Source organism: Wyeomyia smithii, chromosome 3 (assembly GCF_029784165.1).
Source record: "Wyeomyia smithii strain HCP4-BCI-WySm-NY-G18 chromosome 3, ASM2978416v1, whole genome shotgun sequence".
NCBI lineage: Eukaryota > Metazoa > Arthropoda > Insecta > Diptera > Culicidae > Wyeomyia > Wyeomyia smithii.
Window position 1 is genome coordinate 233,252,275 of NC_073696.1, and position 24,154 is coordinate 233,276,428.

The following is a 24,154-nucleotide window of genomic DNA, read 5'->3' on the forward strand; positions in this document are numbered from 1 at the left end:
ATGGAAGTTAAGGTTCAGCAGACGGCTAGTAACAGACGGCTAGCAGACGGCAAACCCGCGAACGAAAAGAAGGTTCCGCCTCAATCATCTTCAGCTCACAAACCTAGGTCCCACAAGTTACCTTCCGGTGCTGGTCATTAGTGCTGAGAATTTTAACCGGATACACCTGGATAATATCCGGATATCCGGTTGATCCGGATTTAGGATATTTGTCGGATGTCCGGATATTTTAATCCGGATAGTCCCAGCACTACTGGTCATGTGTATGTTGCCCATCGCTTACAGCAGGCAAAGCTAGCCGGTGTCGACAACCGTCTGATATGTAGTACTGGATCCTCCAATCCAACCACAGATGAATCCAACACGCAATGAGCAGCTTACACTGCATCCAGGTGAATCTTCATCATGCTAGGGGGCCTCCAGCATTCTTAGCAGAAGATTCATAAAAGAGCAACAAACCGTTGCTCTGGTCCAAAAGCCATTGGTCAACAACATAAAGGTTCTTGGCCTCGTGGATTCAAAAGGCAGGTCAATCTACTTCAACATTCAGCCTAAACTTAGGACTGCAGTTCTGTTGAGCAGAGTAATCAAATACACATTAATTACAGAATTTATTCAACGTGACGTCGTTGCCATTATAGCGTTTACTTCCCCGGTGACCTGGGCGATATTCCGCCTCCCGGGGTCTACGCACTCGTGCGGTACTGCAGAGCAGTCAAGAAGCCGTTCATCATCGGATGCTATGCGAGTGCTCAACATACGATTTGGTACAGCTCGGAAATCAATAATAGGGATGGGTACCTTCTTGAATATCTTACTTCCAACGAGGTCAATATATGCAATATAAGGAACTACCACACTTCTACTAACGACGAGGTCCCTGACCTCCCTCTCTGCAGCGCAAACATTGCCGAGAAAGTCGAAAAATGGCATATCTCTGACGAACCAAGCTTTAAAAATCTAAAAATTCAGGAACCCGAGAAAAAAAACTGGTCCTCGGTTAGGGAACACTTGGTCAACTCCCGGTCTTCCTGCTCAACCGTCAAACATTCACCGATTCGGATATTGCTGCACGTGATCATTAAAGCAGGATTATACATGGACAGCTGTCCTGAAGCAGTGGTTTGTGTGTCGCATCTCACGGCAGACGCTTATTAAAAGCACATCCACATGGGAGCGTCACCTCACCAAGTGCAACTCTGAACTACGCAAGGCTAAACGGATTTGTAGAATCAAGCTCTGCGAGGGCATCCAAACGATGCCCGAAGCCGCTCGACTCCAGAAAACGATGTCCCTAGACCACACCAACGGTATAGGGCAGTTAAGAAAATAGGACTGCCGTCTCACCGTCACACCTAGGGAATGAACACGCACTTCCCTGGGTCCACATGTGTAACCGAATAACCAACGTCGAAGTAACAGCGTCCGAAGACTAGACGTACAGCTTCCAACGACAACGATAATGCCCCAGCTGATACATCTTTTCCGCACAAGCTTCACCCTGGGCTATATTCCAGTTAGCTGGCGGGAAGTCAAGGTGATTTTAATACCGAAGGTAGGATGAAAAGACAAAACACTTCCTAAAAACTCAGACACGAATGCGCACGATAAGTGCAAAGTGTTTTCAATAAAATAAATAAATAATAATAATACCTAAAAACTTCAGGCCCATAAGCCTCACATTTACACTCCTGAAGTTAATGAAGAAATTTGCAGTTCGGTATAACTGTTCCAATGAGTTCCTCAAGGACTCGCCACTACACACAGCTCAGTACGTTTACCAATCTGGTAAATCGACGGAAACTGTTCTTCATTGCATAGTAACTCAGCGCTATGCACTTTTCTTGATATTGAAGGCGCTTTTGACGATTTATCCTACGCTTCGAGCAATATAACTCCCTGAAGAGGAGACTTGATAACACTACAATGAGATGGACTTAGAATATACTCTTAGGCAGAGAAATCACAGCTACATTGGGGGATGCTTCAATCATCGACTCAGCGACTTCACTGAGTGGATGTTCACTGAACTTTTGTAAACTGTAAATACCTGGGTATTATTTTGGACAGTAAGCTCAATTTAGCGGCGCGATTTGACTACGCTGTCAAAAAAGCTATAACGGCAATTTGGGCTTGCAGCATACTAATTGGCAAAACCTCGGGATTGAAACCACAATTGGTACTCTGGTCCTATATAACCATTGCACGGCCAAGAATTCCCTACGCCGCTCTCTTGTGGTGGCCAAAGGTAAATGAAATAGCAGCCTAAGCAAAGCTTGATGTAGTTTTACCTGTCTCTCCGTTACCAGTGTCATGCGCACAACATCGACGGCAGCTTCGGAGGCCATGTTTTGTCTACTACCTTTACATTAGGGTGGGGAATCGTTATATGGAAAAAACGAAACTTGATAGCAGAAAGCCAGAACCAAGTTTTTTTTGTTCTGTTTGGGGCCCCAAACAATCCTGAATTTATTAAAAGTCGATTGGTTTTGTCTCCGCTTGGCGCATTGCATTTTAAATTTATATGGAGATTTGCAATGAAAAACCAACTTTTTTGCATTTTCCATTCTAAAGAGCTCAAAATGACTCAAACCATAGGTTTCATGACTTCAAATGATAGGTTTTTTGATGCCTACCAACTTGGCCGAAGACACTAAAGAGCTAGGGTGTGCCAAAAAAATACTAGAGCTGTTCAAAGTTGAGTATGTCAAAATTTATGTTGCAAATCATTTTTTCTGCTAACACTGCCAGTGTACCGGCGTCAGTCAGATTTCCATCAGAAGTAACCTCTGAAACACTTTGTAGATTCTACCTACGCCTAGAATATTGACCTAAATTTGTTTGCTTGGTCCAGCTGAGTGTATAAACTCGTTACGACAGGTTACTTCTGATGGGAATCCTACTGACGCCGGTACATTGGTAATGTTGGCAGAAAACAAGATTTTCTGCATTTAAATCGACATACTCAACTTTGAACAGCTATAGCTCTTCTTAGGGACATTCTAGCCCTTCACTGTCTTCTGCAAAGTTGTTAGGCATCTAAAATATTTTAACATAATGAAGTGCATTATCAGAACATTATTGAGCTCTCTAGAAAGGTAAATGCAAAAAAGTAGGTTTTCCCATATGAATTTTCATACAAAAAAGAAATGCAATGCGCCAAGTGGAGACAAAACCAATCGACTTCAGGTAAGTTTAGGGTTGTTTGGGACCCCAAAGGGAACTAAAAAAAACTTGGTTCTGGAAAATCGATCACTTTTCCCCACCCTACTCTACATCTTCATATAAAGAAAGAGGCAGAGCTTGGTGCACTGAGGCTTGAATAAAATCAAACCAATCTTCAAAAGCGATCAGTTTGGTCATCTTCGCATTCTAAGGGAGTTTGAACTCACACTCTCAGTCACCACAGTATCAGACTGCATGGCGGTTCAGAACAATCTCGCCGTTGCACATCAGGTGATTGAAATCAATCGCCATATGTGGAGCAGAGATGGTCCTGCACTTCCATCAGGCATCATCTGCTTTTATACAGATATTCCAAAAATAGGATCCAACACTGGCTCCGGAGTTTACGGGCCCGAAGTTGACTCTGGAAAATCAAAAGGACGGTCGCAATCGCTTTCTTAGTCCTAATGCCCTTCAAGCATACACAAAAAATGCATCGGTAAATGCCTTTTGGCAGCTGAAAATTTTGACGTACTTAGAGGCAAATGCAAGCTGCCAACAGAAGAAAACTAGATGTGGTTTGTGATCGCAGATGCGGATCTAGAATTCGGTTCAGGTTCTAAATTTAATCCGTGTTTTCTTTGATTTAGTGTCCGACCATACCATCACTGGGATTCAAAATATAGGTACTTCTTGTCGGGTAGAGAAGAGTAACACGGTTTTTTTCATGCCATTATGAATAACTTTTCTCGTGGTTTGGGATTTCGGAATGCGATCGTATTGTTCACACGGAAGAGGTTTGACTTCCTTTCAGACGTTACAGCCTGCCGCAAATGCAGTGATGAAGGATAACTGAATTGTCCTTCCTAAATAAAAATGATCAATTTACCCCACACCCTTATCAACTTACCCCACATGAGCGGCTAGTTGGCCAAGTTGACTTTCATTTAGATATTTTTGGTATTAGAGAAGTTTTGTAATTATTGCTATTTTTGATTTTCAATATTTTCAACATATTCGACCCTTTATATATTTTTTTATTTTTATTAACCTTAGGGGTCATTCACAAATTACGTAAGGGTTTAGGGGGGGGGGGGGTATCTAAAATTCTTACGAATGCTTACAAAGGGGGTGAGGGGGACTCAAGAGAATCTTACTGAAGATTAAAATTTTTTAAAAAACTTCGAAAAAAGTCCTTACATAATTTATGAATGACGCCTTATGAATAATGCATTTTCCCACCATATTATAAATTGTGACTATTTTTGAATTGTCTTTATTTTAAAAAAATCTACTTGTAAACTGCAGATTCAACCAAACCGCTGTATATATCAAAGTGTGACCGCCTTTAAATTTTTTTAATAAATTGGACATAACTTTATGAAATTAAACCAAAAAGAGCTTTCTTGCACCATTTACAACGAACTTTGAGAAACCAATTTGGCTAAATATAATTTTTACATACACAAAAAAACGGTGGGTGCTTACTACCGCTGAACTGTATTTCCTGAATACACAAGAGATGCCGAATTGTAAAATCGCAGCTTGTGCAGTAAAACAGCAATGAAAAATAATCATCGATTAGCTTTATCACCACTCGTTGCATATTGATTGCGATGGGTAGTAAAACAGTGATGCGCCATTCTATCTTTTTCGCCTGTTTTGTATAACCGCTTCGTCGGTAATGCCTTCGTTATCTATCTCGTCCAATAAATATTTTAAAATCTCATGTCTCGATAGTGGGTGCTTTAGTACATTTTTCAACTCTATTCAGAGCGGTCGCGGTCGGTAAAAATGGGAACATTAAATCGAAACTTTCTACTGCTGCTTCTAGGTAGCAGTGTAATCGTTCAACTAAGTGCATCAAAAAGTCCTCTACCAGAGAAAGCTGCGATTCTAGCCGAGGCGGTTCCGGAGCGTGAAACAAGAGAAATCGATCGTACCTATTTTCTGCCAAGGAATACCTCGCCCTCTCATTACTTTATTCAACTGACTACAAATGTTCACGAAAATGATCTAACGTTTCAAGCTACGACGGAGATATATTTTAATGTATGGGAACCAACCAACACAGTAACGATGCATCTGCAAGATTTAATAATCCAATCAACAGAGTTGTCGAAAGTCGTAGGCCTTGGTGTTCCGCAAGTGATTGACAGTCCTGACCATGTAGTTGACCTCCGAACTGAGCATGTTGTATTCACATGTAATAGTGAGCTATCGATTGGAACATACATCTTGAAGGTCGTCTATACAGGAACCATGCGAAACTATCAGAGTGGCTACTTGGTGTCGTCGTATAGGGGAGAAAATAACCAAGTTCAGTATGTCGGATCAACCCATTTTCAGGCAACCCTAGCCCGTCGTGTTTTCCCTTGCTACGATGAGCCCGACCTGAAGGCTACTTTTACGCTTTGGATAACGCACGATAAAAACTATAATGCTGTGTCGAACATGATGATAAATTCAATTTATCCAGATGAGAACGACGCAAACTATCTGGTGACAAAGTTCCGTACGACTCCCATTATGTCCACCTATTTGCTAGCATTTGCAGTGACTAATTTCCAGGCAAAAGCCGTCGATCGGCATCAGGTTATGGCGAGGATAAATGCATTTAGTGATGTGGACCTAGCTTTGGATGCTGGAACGAAGATACTGGCCTCCCTTGACAGATATACGGGAGTGGCTTACTATAAATACATGTCTAAAATAACGCAGATCGCCATTCCAGATCGAGGTACAGGTGCGATGGAAAATTGGGGTCTAGTTACTTATGGGTAGGTCGGAAACAGATGGTGAATGTCAAAGTGATGACAGTCTGTTTATAGCTGCGGATGTGTGATTAGACCCCAATCGAAGTTAATATGGATTGTATATTTTTAGGGAGCCGGCATTGCTGTTCAATTCGGCGGACAACAGCTATCGCAGTCGTAAACGCGTCGTAACGGTTATTGCCCATGAATTTGCTCATCAGTGGTTTGGCAATCTGGTCAGCCCCAAGCTGTGGGAATATATCTGGCTAAATGAAGGTTTCGCCACCCTGTACGAATATTATGCGGCAACGTTGGCTTTTCCTAACCTGGAATACTGGGAGCTTTTCAATGTGGAAGTGGTCCAGCGGGCCCTCGGCTCGGACGCTGTAGAGAACATTCGACCAATGAATTATCCAGCCGCTTCACCCGATGAAATCTGGCGCTTATTCGATATCATAGCTTATCAGAAATGTGAGCATACAATTGAATAGTTTTAATTTGATAATTTTATCTACCCTTTCTTTAGCTGGAAGTGTGTTGAATATGTTCCGTCAGGTTCTGGGCGATGACAACTGGCAAGTCGGCTTGAACATATACCTAGAAAATCACAAATTGAGCGCTGCAACGCCGGACGATCTGTACGCTGCCCTTCAAACTGCTATCGAAGACAAAAATGTACTGCCGGACGGGTTTACCGTTAAATTACTGATGGAATCCTGGACCAATGCGGCTGGATATCCTCTGTTAACTGTCAAGCGCTTGTACAAAAATGGTGATATTATAATATCCCAAGAACGCTACATTGCCAACAAGCGTTTACCCAATGATCACATTTGGAACATTCCCTACAACTATGTGGCGCGTAGTTCGCCGAGGGCTGTCGAACCAGATGACATTCGCTGGTTGACTAGCAAGGCGGCCAAACTGACCATTGATGCCCCCGATAATCAGTGGATCATTTTCAATCGCGAGCAGTTCGGATACTACCGCGTGAACTACGATCTACACAACTGGAAACTGATAATCGATGCACTACTAACAAATCCACTCTCTATTAACCGATCAAACCGTGCCCAACTAATTGACGATGCTTTCAACTTGGCTCGTTCGGAGCGGTTGGATATGTCCATAGCACTTGAATTGCTGCAATACCTACGCTACGAAACGGAATATGCTCCGTGGGCAGCGGCGAACAACGTTCTGAATTACTTTCACGAAAAGCTTCTCGGAACGCCGGAGTACTCCAATTTCGCGAAGTTCGTCACCGAAATTGTTTCTGAAGTTTACAAAACGCTTCAGATCGACACGGTCGCCACCGAGGAGTCTACTCTGCTCAAGTATCTGAAGCAAACCATCTCCAACTGGGCGTGTCGTGCGGGAATCCAGGACTGTCTGGATAAAGCGTATGCTGCTCTGAAACAAGAGGTTGATGGCGGCACTGTCATACATCCGGATGTAGCTGCTGTGATCTACTGTCACGGACTTCGCGATGGAACGCTCAAGGAGCTGTCCTACCTTCTTCCAAAGATAACCACCTCCAGCAATCAAGCTAAGCGAACTGAAATCATCACTGCGCTCGGGTGTTCGAAGGACGTGGCCAGCGTGAAGGTCTTACTATCGGCGATTCAACTTTCAAATACAGTTTACCTGTCTACAGAAAAAACACAGATTGTTGACGCCATAGTAGGCGGTAGCTTAGAAGGCGTTGACACAACAGTGGACTATCTTATAGCGGGAAATAACGCAGGGAACTTGCTCACGTAAGCTACAGTTTTGCGATCAGAAATATTTTTTCTAACAGTTGCTTTATTACAGTGTTCTTGGCGAAGGCGGTTTTAATAACATGCTGACGGGAATTGCCCGCCGAACGAATAATGAAACACAGCGACAAAATATGGAGAAACTTTTGGCAGTTCTACAGGAAGTTATCAGCGAAGAAATGGCGAATACTGTTCGGAAAACGGTTGTCGCTAATGCCGATTGGTTCGATAGTTTGGAGGGATTGGTAGCGGTAGAGTTTTTTGAGAAGTATGAAAATGCCGTATAAAAAAAAGAGTAAAATTTGCTAACAAATACACTGGAATCCGTGGTTAATGTGAGAAACTAGTGGTTTTTAAAGTTCTTCAGCTTTTGACATATTTGAGTTCTTCTAATAATTTCATGTATCCTCTTTTAGACGTTGACTTTTGAGTTACAGAGATTTTAGATTTATGGATTCTTGAATCCCTAATTTTTTTAATCTTGGTTGTATGATCGCAAATTGTTATATTCATGATTAAAACTCTCAACTTTTTGCCTTTTTGCCTTTCTCCTAGAAAGGTATAGCAATCACTGAAAAAACCAAAGGTATAAAAGTGCTCCAAAGGGTCGAATCTCGTATATCAATCGACTTAGTTCGACGGGCTGAGCATTTTCTGTATGTGTGTGTGTGTTTTTTTTCAAAGGTGGCGGGGAAATCTGCAAACAGACACCTGAGAAGAGAACTCAGGGTGTGGGGATGAGACTAGGGGAGAGATGCTGGGGTAGTTACACTCCCCCAGACACCTATTGATCCCTGTTCCGACCCACTAAAACCCCTCCAGTCTCCAGCCCTGGTCTTCCCGGAACGACGGTTAAATATTACGTCGGGAAGTGGCTTTTGTGCGTGATGCACCCTCTTTACTCTTATAACCTCCTAGCTAACTACCTGGAGACTGGTAGTTAGCTACCACTGGCGTGTTGGTGATTGACCCGCCACACACGTTGTAGCTCCAGGACAATCTGGGAGGCGGCCGCACAGGCCGCGTTCCAGATGTCCGGGTCGTCGCACATCCTCCGGACAAGATTGTCCGGAGTAGTGCCAGGCCCGCTCGCAGCCATCATGTTGCTCCTCGCTCTTACGAAACGGGGGCATACGAAGAAGACATGCTCTGCAGTCTCCTCCTCTTCCACGCACTCGGGACACATGGGGGACCCCGCGTGCCCGAACCTGTGCAGATATTGCCTGAAGCAACCATGGCCTGACAGGATCTGTGTCAGGTGGAAGTTCACCTCGCCATGTCGCCTCCCGAACCAGCCGGATATCTCCGGTATAAGTCGGTGTGTCCATCTGCCCTTTGTGGAATTAGACCATTCCCTCTGCCAACGGAGCATCGAGAATGACCTTCTGGTGCCTCGTATGCCCCTTGTGTCACGGTGGTCGAAACGCTCTCTGTCCTCCTTGATGGCGATGCTGATAGGCATCATGCCGGACAAGACACAGATTGCATCGTATGACACCGTCCGATACGTACTCACAACTCTCAGGCACATGAGCCTGTAGGTACTTTCCAGTTTACCGCGGTAACTGTTAGTACCTAGCGCTCTGGACCATACTGGCCCAACATACCTAAGTATGGACGAAACCACGCTGGCAAGAAGTCTTCGCTTGCTGCCATAGACCGCTGAGCTATTGGACATCATACGAGATAGTGCTGCAACAGCCGATGAGGCCCTCTTACAGGCATAGTCGACGTGGCTCCCGAACGTGAGCTTGTCGTCGACCATAACCCAGAGCTTCAACGATCGCTTTGAGGTGATGATACAGTCTCCGACTCTGACCACCGCCTGTTGCTCTGATTTACGGTTGTTCACAACCATGACCTCCGTCTTATGGTGCGCAAGCTCCAGTTTCCTGGAGCGCATCCAGTCCTCGACCTTCCTTATGCAATGCGCAGCCGTCAACTCGACCTCTTCGATCGACTCGCCGTAAACCGCTAGCGTTATGTCGTCTGCAAAGCCGACGATCACAATCCCTACAGGAAACTTTAGTTTCAACACCCCGTCATACATGACGTTCCACAACACCGGACCAAGGATTGAACCTTGCGGAACCCCGGCGGTGATTGGGACGCACTTCTGACCCTCCTCTGTGTTGTAAACCAGTACTCGATTCTGGAAGTAGTTTTCCAGAATCTTGTACAGCGACACCGGTACGTGGATGCTCCTGAGCTCGAGCGCTATGGAGTCCCAACTGGCGCTATTGAAGGCATTCTTCACGTCAAGCGTGACGATTGTTCAATAGCGTATTCCCCTTCTCTTGCGCTAGAGTGCTATCTCCGCCGTCTTGGTGACGGAGGCGATGGCATCCGGCGTGGACCTGCCCTTCCGGAAGCCGAACTGGTTACTTGCCAGACCGTTTACACCCTCTGTGGACCTCACGAGTCTGTTGAGGATAATCCTCTCAAGTACCTTGCCCGTCGTTTCTAGCAGGCAGATAGGCCTATATGCCGATGGGTCACCTGGTGGTTTCCCAGCCTTCGGCAGTAGGACCAATTTCTGCCGCTTCCACCTATCCGGAAATAGGCAGTTCTCCAGGCACCTCTGCATGACTACTCGAAACAGCCCGGGGGCCGTTTTTATCGCCAGCCTGATTGCCAGGTTAGGGATGCCATCCGGTCCCGGTGCCTTGCTCACCTTTAGAGAGTTGGCGATCACGATGAGTTCCTCATTCGTAACCCTTGCCTCCTCCTGAACCTCGACACGGCTGTCGTCGCTTACGGATTGGATGCTCGGCAGGTTGGCCGACCATCCCTGGTCTGTGTCTGAGATACTGGAACGTCGGACGTGGGACTCGACCGCCGGAGGCCAAGGACTTGGCTCGTGGCGCGGAAAGAGTCCCTCGATGATTCGCTCCAGCATCGCTGGTAATCGCTCTGCAGGCGCCAGCACGCCTTTGGTCTTGGCCATTACGATTCTGTAGGCGTCACCCCACGGGTTCGTATTGGCACTCGCGCATAGCCTATCGAAACAGGCCCTCTTGCTGGCCTTAATCGCATTCTTCAGCGTCGATCTGGCAGAACCGAATGCTGCGCGGCGCTCTGTCCTCTGTTCGTCTGTTCGCGTATGTGTGTGTATGTGTGTGTGTGTGTGTGTGTGTGTGTGTGTATGTAACGGTCTCCCAATCTCACTCGATTTTCTCAGAGATGGCTGGACCGATTTTCATGAAACTAATTGCAAATGAAAGGTCTAGTTGCCCCATAAGACCCTATTGAATTTTATTGTAATCGGATTTTTAGTTTCGAGGTTATGCATCAAAATGTGAAAATCACAAAACTTCATTATCTCAGAAGCTACAAAACCGATTTGAACAAAATTGGTATCAGAAGAACGGGCTTGTTTTTTGAACCATTTGTGAAATAATTTTATAATGATTGGACATGTAGTTCAAAAGTTATGCAAAGAAACGTGTTTCAAACACTGTTTAAACTCACTCACTTTTCTTAGAGATGGCTGGACCGATTTTCACAAAATTAGTGTCATATGGAAGATCTTGTTGCCCCATAAGACCCTATTGAATTTTATTGTTATTGGACTTTAAATTTTTCCGTTATGTATAATAATGTGAAATCAGGCTATGACAAGAAACATGTTTCTAAGACTGTTTGAACTCACCCACTTTTCTCAGAGATGGATGGACCGATTTTCACAAAATAAGTTGCAATAGGAAGGTCTAGTTGCCTGATAAAACCCAATCGAATTTTATTATAATCGGACTGTAACTTTGTCTGTTATGTATCAAAATGTAAAAGTTATGAAACTCCATTATCTCAGAAACTACACAACCGATTTGAACAAAATAGGTATCAAATGAACGGGATGTCTTTAAAACCCCTAAATAACGAATTTTATGATGATTAAACATGTAGTTCGAAAGTTATGAAAAGAAACGTGTTCAGAAAACTTCATCAAATTCACTCGTTTTGTCAAAGATGGCATCACTGATTTCAACAATCTTAGTTTTAAATTGAAGGTTTAATTGCTTTATTGGTACCCATTTAATTTGATTATAACACTGGTTGACAAAATCGAAAAAAATGCTGCTCTAAAGCTTATAATAGTTGCCCTAGAAAGGAAAAAATTCACAGGAAAAGCTATAATTTTTCATTTTTTCTTAGTTTGACCTTCGGGGCAACACTTGTGTTGACCAGTGTAATCGGACTTTTATTTTATCCATTATGTGTTAAATTGTAAAAATATTGAAAATCTCTTCTTTCAAAGATTACACGACTTATTTAAAGAAAACAGGTGTCGCAAATTCGGATTTCAAGTATGGAAATGGAGTATGAAGTTGATTCCTGGTCTCTGGGCATCATCCCGGGTACTGAAAAACTCACATTGGGTAATGTTTGTCCCTTTTAGACTGGTAGAAACCGGAAGCTACTGTCTAGAAATTTAAAATGGCGTCTGAAGATGATTTCTGGCCTCAGGGTATCATACCGCTTCCCAAAATCGTATTGGATGATATTTGTCACTTTGGGCTGTTGATCGGAAACTGTCGCCATCTTCGTCATAGAAATATCCAGATTAGGCAGTTCGGCAATTTTATGATGGATTTTATGATTTTATGATTATCAGGCAACCAGAAGTGGTCATCTGGATTGAAAATTGGGTTTTAGGTCGGATTCTGTCCACTGGGTATAATCCAGGTTTCAAGAACCCATATTAATTGGTATTTGGCCATTCATTGGATGCCTCTCAGAAACGATCAGTAATATCAACTGCGCTAAAGAATTTCAATTTCACTGATAGGATCATTCAAATTAATGTATAAGGAACAACATTTAATTATAAATAATTTGAAATCTATGTATGTGAGTACAAATCGATTATACCACAATCAAAAACAAAATCGCATCATATAGTTAAAAGAATTTAATGTTATTTGCATGTATATGTGTTAATTTATATTCATATCGTCGGTTTCGTGCAACACCGACACAACTCAAAAAAATATAGTTCCGAGAAAAACGCGTTTGAAAATTTGCGTCGAAAATTTATTTTTCGATTTTCAAGAAAACTTTGAAGTTTGAGATTACCAATCCTTATTTAACACCTTTGGGTCCATTATGCACATATTACGTGCTCACGTTGTCCAAGTTAAAACCTTATTTTTACTAACTTTATGGAGAAATTTCGATTTTTGCAGCAAAGGCACTTCTACTCATAACTCTGGAATTTTTGTGATTTTCGAAATGGGATTTCGTGTGATGAAACTTAACAATATTTGGCATCGTTTGCCATCAAAAACGCAAAAATGAGTTGTGCTAGTGTTGCACGAAGCCGATGATATGTTAAATTTTAAATGTTCTGTATAGTTGTGCTGTTGGCTACCAAAAATTTATTGTTTAGAATGAATAACAAATCCAGCATCTATTTCTAGCTACTACAGCTATCTATTTTAACAAATTATAAGTTCTAAGGAGAAAGGCTGGATCTCACCGCTAGGTGGATTAATTTAGGTTTTAATATTCCAATCCTTGCATTCTAAAAATATTGTAACTCGATTTTTTTGAGTTTTTATGGGTTATAGATTTGTTCTATATAGCCAGTAAATGAGACCCTGGGTCTTATCGTTAGAAAGTTTATCTACAATTGGTAACAAATATTCTTATTCACTTGATATTATCAGTGGCATATGACGTACTCACCAAAATATTTATCTAGCACTTAGATTACTTGTTTGACAAATGTTACAAGCAATTGAGGCAGCGAAGTTTGTGAATAACACTGGTCCAAAAAAACGATGTATAAGAAACATACTGACTTGGGATTTGATGAGGAAACATTTTAAAATTTCGTACAGGTTTGTAACTACTGTTAATAAAAGTTTTCTCATTTTGTATTGCAAGGTACGCGCATTAGCATTATTCCACTGGAAGAACAAAGTTTAGACAACTACTAAAGTTAATTCGATAATATACGTAAAAAGTTTTTTTACAGCCAGTTATTCAAGTACTTTTAGTAGATAACATGTTTACCACGTGCAACAAAAAATCGCAAAACATAACATTATAAAGTAACAAGAAGCTTCTATGAAAGCTAACCATCATATTTTCTGAACAAAAGAATAGACTAAAAAATATAAAAAACTGCTTTTTCATAAAAGATGTAGTTTGGAGTTCATAAATGTATAAACATCGTACAATGTTCAATCGGTTTATGTGAGAAAACAGTGAGAATCTTGGCAAAAATTTTACTTGCAAGAATTTTTAACTGATAAATTCTTTAATTTTTTTAGATGTGTTGAAAATGTTTAGGATGTAGTTTTTATTCAATTCAGTTTTCAGTATTCAGTTTTTATTTATAGGAATTCCATCAAAATGTTCCAATTTAATTTTTTGCTATTTCAATTTAGCTGAAATATTGCACAGATGTTCCTATAGACAGAAGATGTCATTTTGTGCTATTAGTATTTTTTTTGAAGTAGAATACTTCTCTCAGGAAGTTCGGCTACATAGGGATGTGAAATGAAAATCTAAAACCGAAAAAAGTGAAAAATATGTCCAATTTCAAATGCTAATAAATCGGTTAGTATTCGATGGATTTCCTTCGTTCTTGCAGCAATAGATTGGAAAATCTTCTAAGATTCTTCCCAAAATAAGATAATTGTAATTTTATTATTCACACTATTGTACTATTGAAAATAGTCAAGCCTTGTCAAAACGAAAAATTCGACCTCTGATTGGTCGTTATATGCTTGCTTCCCAAGCACGGTCGACAGGATCATATACCTTGCAATTGAAAACATGCTATTTGGCCTATATAAGAGCCTGCTTCAGCCGGAGCCGCTCATAATAGTTCTAGACAGCGACAACAGCAGTTGTCCTTCCTTAGCAGCAGCACTAGCCCTGTGGTTGGTCACCACGTCTCAGGAGCAGCGCGGTTTTTCTCAGCGTGTGTCGCCAGACAGCCATTATTCCCCCCGTGTTGGGGCAGCATGAAGATTGCCATCAGGAAATCCAATTTTGGAAATCAAAATGCCTTTTTGAAGCAAATAAACAAGTCATTGAAAGTTAATAATTTTTGTCAACGCAAGCAAGCATTCTGTGTTGCATCCTAGCAATTCAAATTTGTCGCACCCGTCTAATTTACTGAATGTGAAATCGCTTCCACAGTGCATGTTGTCCGTGTATCTTAATTCCACCAATGTTAGGGCAGCTCAAAGGTTGTAATTAGCGACCGATTTTGAACCGCAACATGCTTTTTTCAAGGCAAATAAAAAAATAATTGAAAGTTAATAATTTTCTGGCATCAACACAAGCAGACATTCTGTGCGGGATGCAATCAAATTCTGTTGTAGTTGTCTAATTTTTACTTTCACTTTATTTAGTAAACCCCCCACTGTAGGGGCAGCGCAAAGGCTGCGATCAGCATAACCCACATTGAATAATTAACTGCCCTGTTAGTACGCATTCACAAAAGCAGTTAGTTCGACTATGTAGAGCTAATATGTAGTCGATTCAATCAATCAGCATAAACAGAATTTCGTCGTCTCCCAGCTGCCAAGTTGCAACATGATGCAACACGCAACAGCGAGCAAACGAAATCGCTTGATGTTACAAACCGCAATAAGATACGGGTTAAAACCGTTGCGTGTGTGAGAGCACCATCGGTGTTTATTCGCTGGATACACTATCTACTGTCTACTGAACGCAATAATCTGCTTACATGCGACACGGGGACGGGAACATTTTCTTCAACCAAGCTGCACAACACGACACAAAACATGTTATTTTGTTGCTTCAATGAGAGTGCTATCGGTCCGGCTCGAAAAATGTTCACAAGAAATCATTTTTGTGCATCCGTGCTACGAAACTGAGGAAAAACTTTAGAAACTGAAAAAAGAGGTGGAGCTTATCAAATGATCGCTCTGAGCCGGAATGAAGTCACACATATTTTTCAAGTTATATCATTCCACCACGTACGTAAAATAATTCATTCCTATTTTCATCCCTATATGAGAGCCTGTTTTAGTCGAAGCCGCTCATAATAGTTCTGAACAGCGACGACAGCAGTCCTCCCTTAGCAGCAGCGGGAGCGAGCGGTGGGTACCATCGATAGCGGATAGCGGCCACAATTGTGGCATGGCTGCGAATAGCGTTGCAGTTGCTCAGCAGTTGGGCCAGCGTATAGCGGCCACAACTGTGGCATGGCTATGCATAGCGTAGCTGTTGCAGCGGGTATATCAGCATCGATAGTAGCAGGGTCAGCTGATGCAACGACACTCCCTTCACTAAAATGCTGTTTAAGCGTGGTAGCGGGAAGCATCAGCAGCAGGCTTGCATGAAGTGAATACATCAGCCAGCAACTTTCTCTAAGGCCTCTGCTATTAGCGAACCTATACATTAGAGAAATGACAAGACACTCACCGTTAAGGCAACTGTCAACATCAAAACGGACGAGCTGTATAAATTTGCATTGCCGTTATCCATTTTGATGTTGACAGTTGCCTTAACGGTGAGTGTTTTGTCATTTCTCTAATGTATAGGTTCGCTATCTGCCATAGTAGACGCGAAAGGCGGCGCGAACCGATACGCTCGGCCGTAGGTTAATGTACAGCTCTACTGATGGCTGAACAACAACCTACAGCCGAGCGAATCGGTTCGCATCGCTTTTCGCGTCTATTATGGCAGAGGCCTAATGGGAAATTTGTATCATTTTGTTCAGAAGAATATTATTGTCGGTAATATTACAGAGATGCGATTGCGTAAATCCGATTTTGAATTGAACAATTGTTCTTTTGAGAACAAATAAAACACTTATTTGAAGAGTTAATAGCTTTTGGTACCAATAGCAGTATAGTGACAGCCTCAGCGGTAGATGCAGATGCAGCCGGTACTTCCCTGAGGCCGCTGTAAAGGTAAATGGGAGCAGCACGGCGAAACAGTTCGGGTTATGCTTAGACGCGCGTCATTTTTCGTTGTTAATATTCCCCACATGAAACGACGCGCTTTCGTATGATAGCGGTGGTATTAGCGGTAGATGCATTTGCCAACAAAGCCGTGTCTAGTTTCCAATGTGAAAACACCTTTCTCACTGTGTTGACCGTGCGCCTTAGTCCTCACTATCAAGGTAACACAGAGATGTAAGATAAACACTACATCCTATGATAAATTGAACAATTGTCCTTATAAGGACAACAAATGAATTAATGAAGATTTAATTTTGAATTAGAATACTTCTCTCAGGAAGTTCGGCTACATAGGGATGTGAAATGAAAATCTAAAACTGAAAAAAGTGAGAAAAATTTCAAATGCTAATAAATCGGTTAGTTTTCGATGGATTTCCTTCGTTTTTGCAGCAATCGATTAGAAAATCTTCTAAGATTCCTACCAAATGCATGAAATTGCAATTTTATCATTCGAACTTTTGTACTATTGAAAACTCTTAAGCCATGTCAAAACACAAAATTTGACCTCTGATTGGTCGTTATACCGCGCTTTCCCAAGCACGGTCGGCAGAGTTATGGACCTAGTAAATTGGGAATGCATCATGTGGCCTATATAAGAGCTTCATCAGATAATAAACAAACATTTCATCGGATATTAAATTGAACAACTGAAATTTGAAGAACACAAATGATTATTTGAAGAGTTAATATTTTCTCGATTTGCGCTAAAATCCAAAGTTAATTATCTACATCTACATGCATACTCTGATTATTATTACGTGTTTGCGTCGCTTAGTGTTTGGCTACGGTCATGCAGAACGCAAATAATGGCGCGATGCGATTCGGCAAGACGAAATCTGTTGAAATGTATAGCTCTAATTCGCCTTAAAAAGAGCTGTACATTTCACCACGGTAAGGCGAATCGCATCGCGCCGGCATTCGCGTTCTGCATAACCGTAGCCTTTGTTCCGTTCCCGTTTAATGATGTCGTATTAAATGTGCATATTACAATTCGGCAGCACTTCAACGTCTCATTTGCACAAAATTTAAGAATATTCAATGAACTTCATTCAAAATATCAGACAAAAAGAAATTACAATACTGCCAACTGACACGCAAGCAGCCGGGTTATCTTTCTTGTAAAAGTATTCTACTTCAACCTTGCGGTCGTGGCTTTGCATACAACCTTCTTGTGATTTTTTTTTTGAATCACGACTTTTGTTTTGAGAAGATATTGTATATATGTATATAGCTTCAAATAAATTATAAGAAAACAAAATTTCAAAAAAAATAACATATTTTTTTGGAAACTCGTTTTATAAATATTATTTTTTCTATCTAAAGCCTGCAAAAGGTTATTTAAATATAGATAATCACGAAGTCTAATCACAAAGAAATGAGAAATAAAAAAAAAGTTGAAATGTTTTTTTTTTGTTCACACAAAAGTTGAAATGTTCTAAAGAAAACAAAAAAATCACAGCCGCAGCATTTTTTCGACTGGTATATAGTTTTTGGTAAAGTTGTAGACAGTAATTTGGTTTTTTTAGAAAAAAATATACACCGTGAGACAAAAAAATATTGTTTGAGAAAATAATATTACACTAAGGTCGCGGATTCCGGAATTTACGCGGTATTTTTTTTTTACGCGGATTTCGGTTTTCCTTCACTCGGAATGCAGAATTAACGCTGTTTTTTTCACGCGGATTCCGGAATTTATGCGGTTTTTTTACGCGGATTCCGAAATTTACGCGTATTCCGGAATTTACGCGTTTTTTTTTACGCGGCATGTATCCCCCGCGTAAAAAGCGACTTTAGTGTATTATAAATTGAACTTCTAAAAAACCCACTGTTTCAAACTCTAGTTTTTGTTTTCGTAGACAGTGTACAAATATGAAAAAGTGCAAGAACTTCTGAAGTGACCTAGTTTAGGTTGTAGGCCTGTTGAGTGTGACATTCGCTCATACTAGAAATTTTACAAACACCCCTGAAATTTGAAGTTATGGTCAAAATACCGTTTTTTGGACCGCAGCGCACACATTTTGTTTTTTCAACTCGGTCATTTCTCAGTAACCAACCCGTGAGAACTTGGTCGTATGCTGACAGGGAAGGAGGGCTCTTTTGAGTTTCCGAGCGTCTGTCCTCCACGTTAGGAGCGGCTCGAAACGGCGTCTATACTCCAGGTTAGGAACGGCCGATTACCGTTCTCGTGCCAACGTGGGACTCTCAACAGTGTTGTACACGATGGCCCTCCGGCTGGACAGGAGGTTGGTGCACAGATCTTACAAGCCTCCATCGTAAAACACTCACGAGTAGTGAACGAGGAACCAAGAAATTCGAACTGGAACAATCGGCGTGAACGGACTATTGTCGGCACTTCTCAGACATCATCGACGTCAGGTTCAATGAGAGCGCTAACTTCGACTTGGTTAAAATGGTTAAAATGCGCCTAAAACTCTCCATTGTTATCAGTATTCGGTACCGACACCCGCCCCGGTTAGATCTCGCGCAACTGAAGCAGCCCAACGTCACCGAAAGCTACGCGCATTCGCTCGAAGCTGCGTTGCCGAAGCTCCTCTCGAGGACTGTTGGAGCACCATCAAAACAGCCATTAACAGTATAGCGGAGAACGTCATCGGGCATGTGGAACGAACTCAACGACGAATTTAAGGGGGTGATGGATGAGAAGAACGCGCGCAGGCGGCTAAGACGCGCAGTGCCACTTGTTGGAATGTAGAAAGACACAGACTGAAGAAAATGCAGCGAACCCATATCTTCCGGGAGGAAACAGCGCGGAGGAGGAGCAGTATGCAAAGCTGGAACAGGTGCATCATTCTCAGGAAACGTGAAAGTTCTACTAGAAAAGATGGTAGTATTCTGACGGACGATCGTGGCGTGACCTGAAGCTGGAAGCAGCACTTCGATGAACATCTGAATGGCGGCCAGGCACGCGATCTCGTCGGTGCGACAAAGCAACTGAAAAACAACAAATCGGCTGGAAAGGATGGCCACGGAGTTTATAAAAAGGGACCCGGAAAAGCTGGCTATCTGTTTGCACCGGCTGATTGCAAGAATTTGGGATACAAAACAGCTACTGGAGGAATGGAAGGATGGAGTTATCTGCACTATCCGTAAGAAAGACGACAAATTGAATTGTGGGACCTATTGAGCGATCACCGTCTGGAATGCCGCCAGCAAAGTGCCTCAAAATCATTTTCCGCCGACTCTTACCGCTAGCCAACAGATTTGTGGAAAACTATCAGGCCGGCTTCGTGGAAGAACGGTCCACGACGGATCAAATCTTCATCATACGGTAGATCCCCCATCCAAGAGCTATGGAAAGTCATGGACGAAAACGGCTTTCCGGGGAAGCTGATTAGAGTGATAAAAGCTACGGTGGATGAGACGCTGTGCTGTGTGCGGATTTCGGGTGAATTGTCGGGTCAATTTGAATCCCGCAGGGGGATTCGACAGGGTGATGGTCTCACCTGCCTGCTATTCAACAATGCACTACAGGGTGTAATGAATCGAGCGGACATCAACACGCGTGGTATGATTTTCAACAAATCCAGTGAATTCGTTTGCTTTGGTGACATGAACATTGTCGGCAGAACAACTGCGGTGGTGGCAGAACAGTAGATCAAACTGAAACGGGAAGCAACGAGGATTGAGTTGCAGATAATTACGTGTTAAAACGAAGTATATGCTAGCCGGCGGAACCGAAGCCGACCGACAACGCCTGGGCCGTAACATCACGGTCGACGGCGATGAGTTCGAGGTAGTCGACGAGTTTGTCTTTCTTGGCTCACTGGTAACTGAGGACAATGATACCAGCCGTGAGATCCGGAGGCGTATCATCAGCGGGCTCCACGAGCAATTGCGGTCGAACAGACTAAGCCCCCGTATGAAATGTAACCTGTACAAAACGCTCATAAGACTGTTTGTTCTCTACGGGCATGATACGTGGATAATGCTCGAGGAGGACCTGCGAGATCTCGGAGTTTCGAACGACGGGTACTAAGGACGGTCTTTGGCGGTGTGCAGAGGACCGTAATATGGAGGCGGAGGATTAACCATGAGACGCGCAGCTCTTCGGCGAACCCAGTATTCAGGAGATGGCTAAAGCTGGACGGATACGCTGGGCAGGGCATGATGCAAGAATGCCCGACTGCACTTTGCGAAGATGTTGTTTGTTTCGTATCCGAAAGGAAAAAGACAACCAGGTGGAGCGAGATCTGGTGGGGAGTACACGATGTCCCAGGTATTGGAAAGCGACAACATTGGAAGCGACTGGAGAAACTTTGTTAATCAGATCATGTCAGTATGACGGAATGCCAAATAAATAAAATAAATAACTTTGCTGAAGACACTATACCAATCATACGGTTTGGCTCAGGAAATAATAAACATATACTATTAATAGGCACTCGGTTCAGGAAATACTTTCAACGTTAGATACCCGTTAGCACAAAGAACTGCTGATATAAAAATTAAATTAGTAGTGTTAAGATAAATCTAGATTTTAAATTATTAGCTTGCAATAATACGTAGTGCTGCGTCCTTGATAGATCGGGCAATGTCTAATCCACAATCCCCACCTACATTAGAAAATAAGTATCACGACTGCATAGCTCATTTTTTCAAACTTCATTTTCTTCAATAAAAAACCTAAATTAATCCACCTATCGGTCAGACCCAGTCTTTCTCATTCAAACTTACTATTTGTAAAAATAGATTTACTTTACTCAATAAATAGCGAAATAAAAGTAATGATTCTTAATTTCGAACAATTCAATCACGAGCGATACCGGGAACATTCAAATGGTACGATAGCACATTTAAATTATATTGTGGCCACATATATAGTTTTAAATAGCCTTTGAATTTCTTTTCTTTCCATAACTTTTGAACCACATATTAAATTGTTATGAAGTTTGTTATTTGTAAGTTTGAGAGATGACTCGTTCGTATGACACTAGTAATGTTCAAATAAGTCGTGTAATCTTTGAGATAATAGAATTTCGTTGTTTTATTAACAATTTAATACATAACGGTTGCTTAGTTCGATTATAATCAAATGAAATGGGAACGTATAGGACAGCCAAACTTTGAAACCACGTGTTAAATCATAATTCATCAATTAACCCTTAACTAGCCTGTTCATCTGATAATACAATTGATCAAATCGGTTGTGTACCTTCTTAGATAATGAAATTTCGTGATTTCCACAATTCGGTACATTACAGACGAAGTTACAGTTCGACTACAGCAAAATTCAATAGGGTGTTATGAGCCAGCTAGACCTTTCATTTGACACTAATTTCGTGGAAATCGGTTCAGCCATCTTTGAGAAAAGTGAGTGAGTTTCTGTATTCTTCGGAATATGTTTCTTCTCATAGCAAGATTTCACATTTTTAAACATAACAGGCAAAGTAATAGTCCGATTGCAAAACAAATCAATAGGGTCTTATGGGGTAACTAGACCTTTCATATGACACTGATTTTGTAGAAATCGGTCCAGCCATCTCTGAGAAACATTAGTGAAATTAAACAGTCTTCAGAAGACGTTTCTTTTCATAACTTTTGAACCACATGTTCAATCTATGTAAAATTCAAAAGTTAAGGGTTTTAAAATAGCCCGTTCATTTGATACCAATTTTATTGAAATCGGTTGTGTGGTTTCTGAGATAGTGATGTTTCGTGATTTTCATATTTTTAAACAAAACCTCTAAAATAAAAATCCAATTACAATGAAATTTAATAGGGCCTTATGGGGCAACTAGAGCTTTCATTTGCATATCATTTCATTAAAATCGGTCCAGCCATCTCTGAGGAAAGTGAGTGAAAATAAAAATCTGCACATACACACACACATACAGAAAATGCTCAGCTCGTCGAAATGAGTCGAGTGATATATGCCATTCGGCCATTTGGAGTACTTTCATATCTTCGGTTTTGCAAGTGATTGTTATACCTTTCTAAGAGAAAGGCAAAAAGTTAAAAACAATATTAATTAAAAGTGAAATATTCGTGCTGAAGAAATAGCGAAATAAAAGAAATGACTTTGAATTTCGTACACTTCAATCACGAGCAGTACCGGGAACGTACGAATAGCACAATACCAAATTTAAATTTTGTTGAGGCCATATGTTTTGATCAAAGCAGTTACAGTTTTAAATAGTCTTTGAATTTCGTTTCTTTTCATAACTTTTGCACCATATATAAAATTGCTATGAAATTTCTTACTTGTGAGTTTGAGAGACAACCTGTTCAAATAAGTCGTGTGATCTTTGAGATAATAGACTTCCGTTGTTTTTATAATTTAATACATAACGGTTGGAATAAAAATACGATTATAGTCAAATAAAATGGGAACCTATAGGAAAGCCAAACTTTCCATTTGACACTCAGATTGTTGAATTTAGTCCAGCCATTTTCGGGAAAACGAGTGAATTTGTAAAGTCACCGGAACATGTTTCTTTTCACAATTTTTGAACCACGTGTTTAATCACTATAAAATTCATCAATTAACCTTCAACTAGCCCGTTCATTTGATACCAATATTGTTCAAATCGGTTGTGTACTTTCTGAGATAATGAAGTTTCGTGATTTTCATATTTTGATACATTACAGACAGAGTAACAGACCGATAACATTGAAATTCAATAGGGTGTTATGAGGCAGCTAGGCCTTTCATTTGACATAAATTTCGTGGAAATCGGTTCAGTCATGAGAAAAGTGAGTGAGTTTGAGTAGTCTTCGGAATATGTTCCTTTTCATAGCTGGATTTCACATTTTTAAACATAACAGGCAAAGTAATAATCCGATTGCAAAACAAATAGGGCCCATTAGGCAACTAGACCTTCCATTTGACACTGATTTTGTGAAAATCGGTTCAGCCACCTCTGAGAAACATGAGTGAGATTAAACACTCTCCAGAACACGTTTCTTTAAATAACTTCTGAACCGCACGTTCAATCTTCATGAAACTCAAAAGTTAAGGGTTTTTTAAGTAGCTCGTTTATTTAAAACCAATTTTGTTAAAATCGGTTGAGTAGTTTCTGAGATAATGATGTTTCGTGATTTTCACATATTTGAACATAACCTCTAAACTAAAAATCCGATTGCAATGAAATTCAATAGGGTCTTATGGGACAACTAGACCTCTCATTTGCAATTAATTTCATGAAGATCGGTCCAGCCATCTCTGAGAAAATCTAGTGAGATTGGGAGAGCGTTACACACACACACACATACGCACACACACACATGCAGAAAATGCTCAGCTCGTCGAACTAAGTCGATTGATATACGAGATTCGACACTTTGGAGCACTTCTATACCTTTGGTTTTTCCAGTGATTGCTATACCTTTCTAGGAGAAAGGCAAAACTGAATATTGCCCGCTTGAAATAGTATTTTCATGGTAAAGAAGAAAGTAATTATCCACCTACATAAACACTTAACTTTCCAGACTTCATCCTTGACAACCAGATTGCACTACAAAGTACGCGGATCTTATCAGATTCAGGAGAAGAGAACATGTC

General features: G+C 41.3%; 2 protein-coding genes across 2 annotated transcripts in view; one reads left to right on the top strand and one right to left on the bottom strand.

The window, feature by feature from the left end:
• The window catches only part of LOC129727337 (40S ribosomal protein S12, mitochondrial), a 90,174-nt gene that overhangs the window by 4,393 nt on the left and 61,627 nt on the right, over nt 1-24,154 (bottom strand). The window lies entirely within an intron of this gene.
• On the top strand, nt 4,922-8,057 carry LOC129727334 (aminopeptidase N-like). Its single transcript, XM_055685075.1, has 4 exons — nt 4,922-5,945; nt 6,052-6,392; nt 6,448-7,681; nt 7,737-8,057. The coding sequence occupies exons 1-4, from the start codon at nt 4,960-4,962 to the stop codon at nt 7,966-7,968; spliced, it is 2,793 nt and encodes a 930-aa protein (XP_055541050.1). The 5' UTR covers nt 4,922-4,959; the 3' UTR covers nt 7,969-8,057.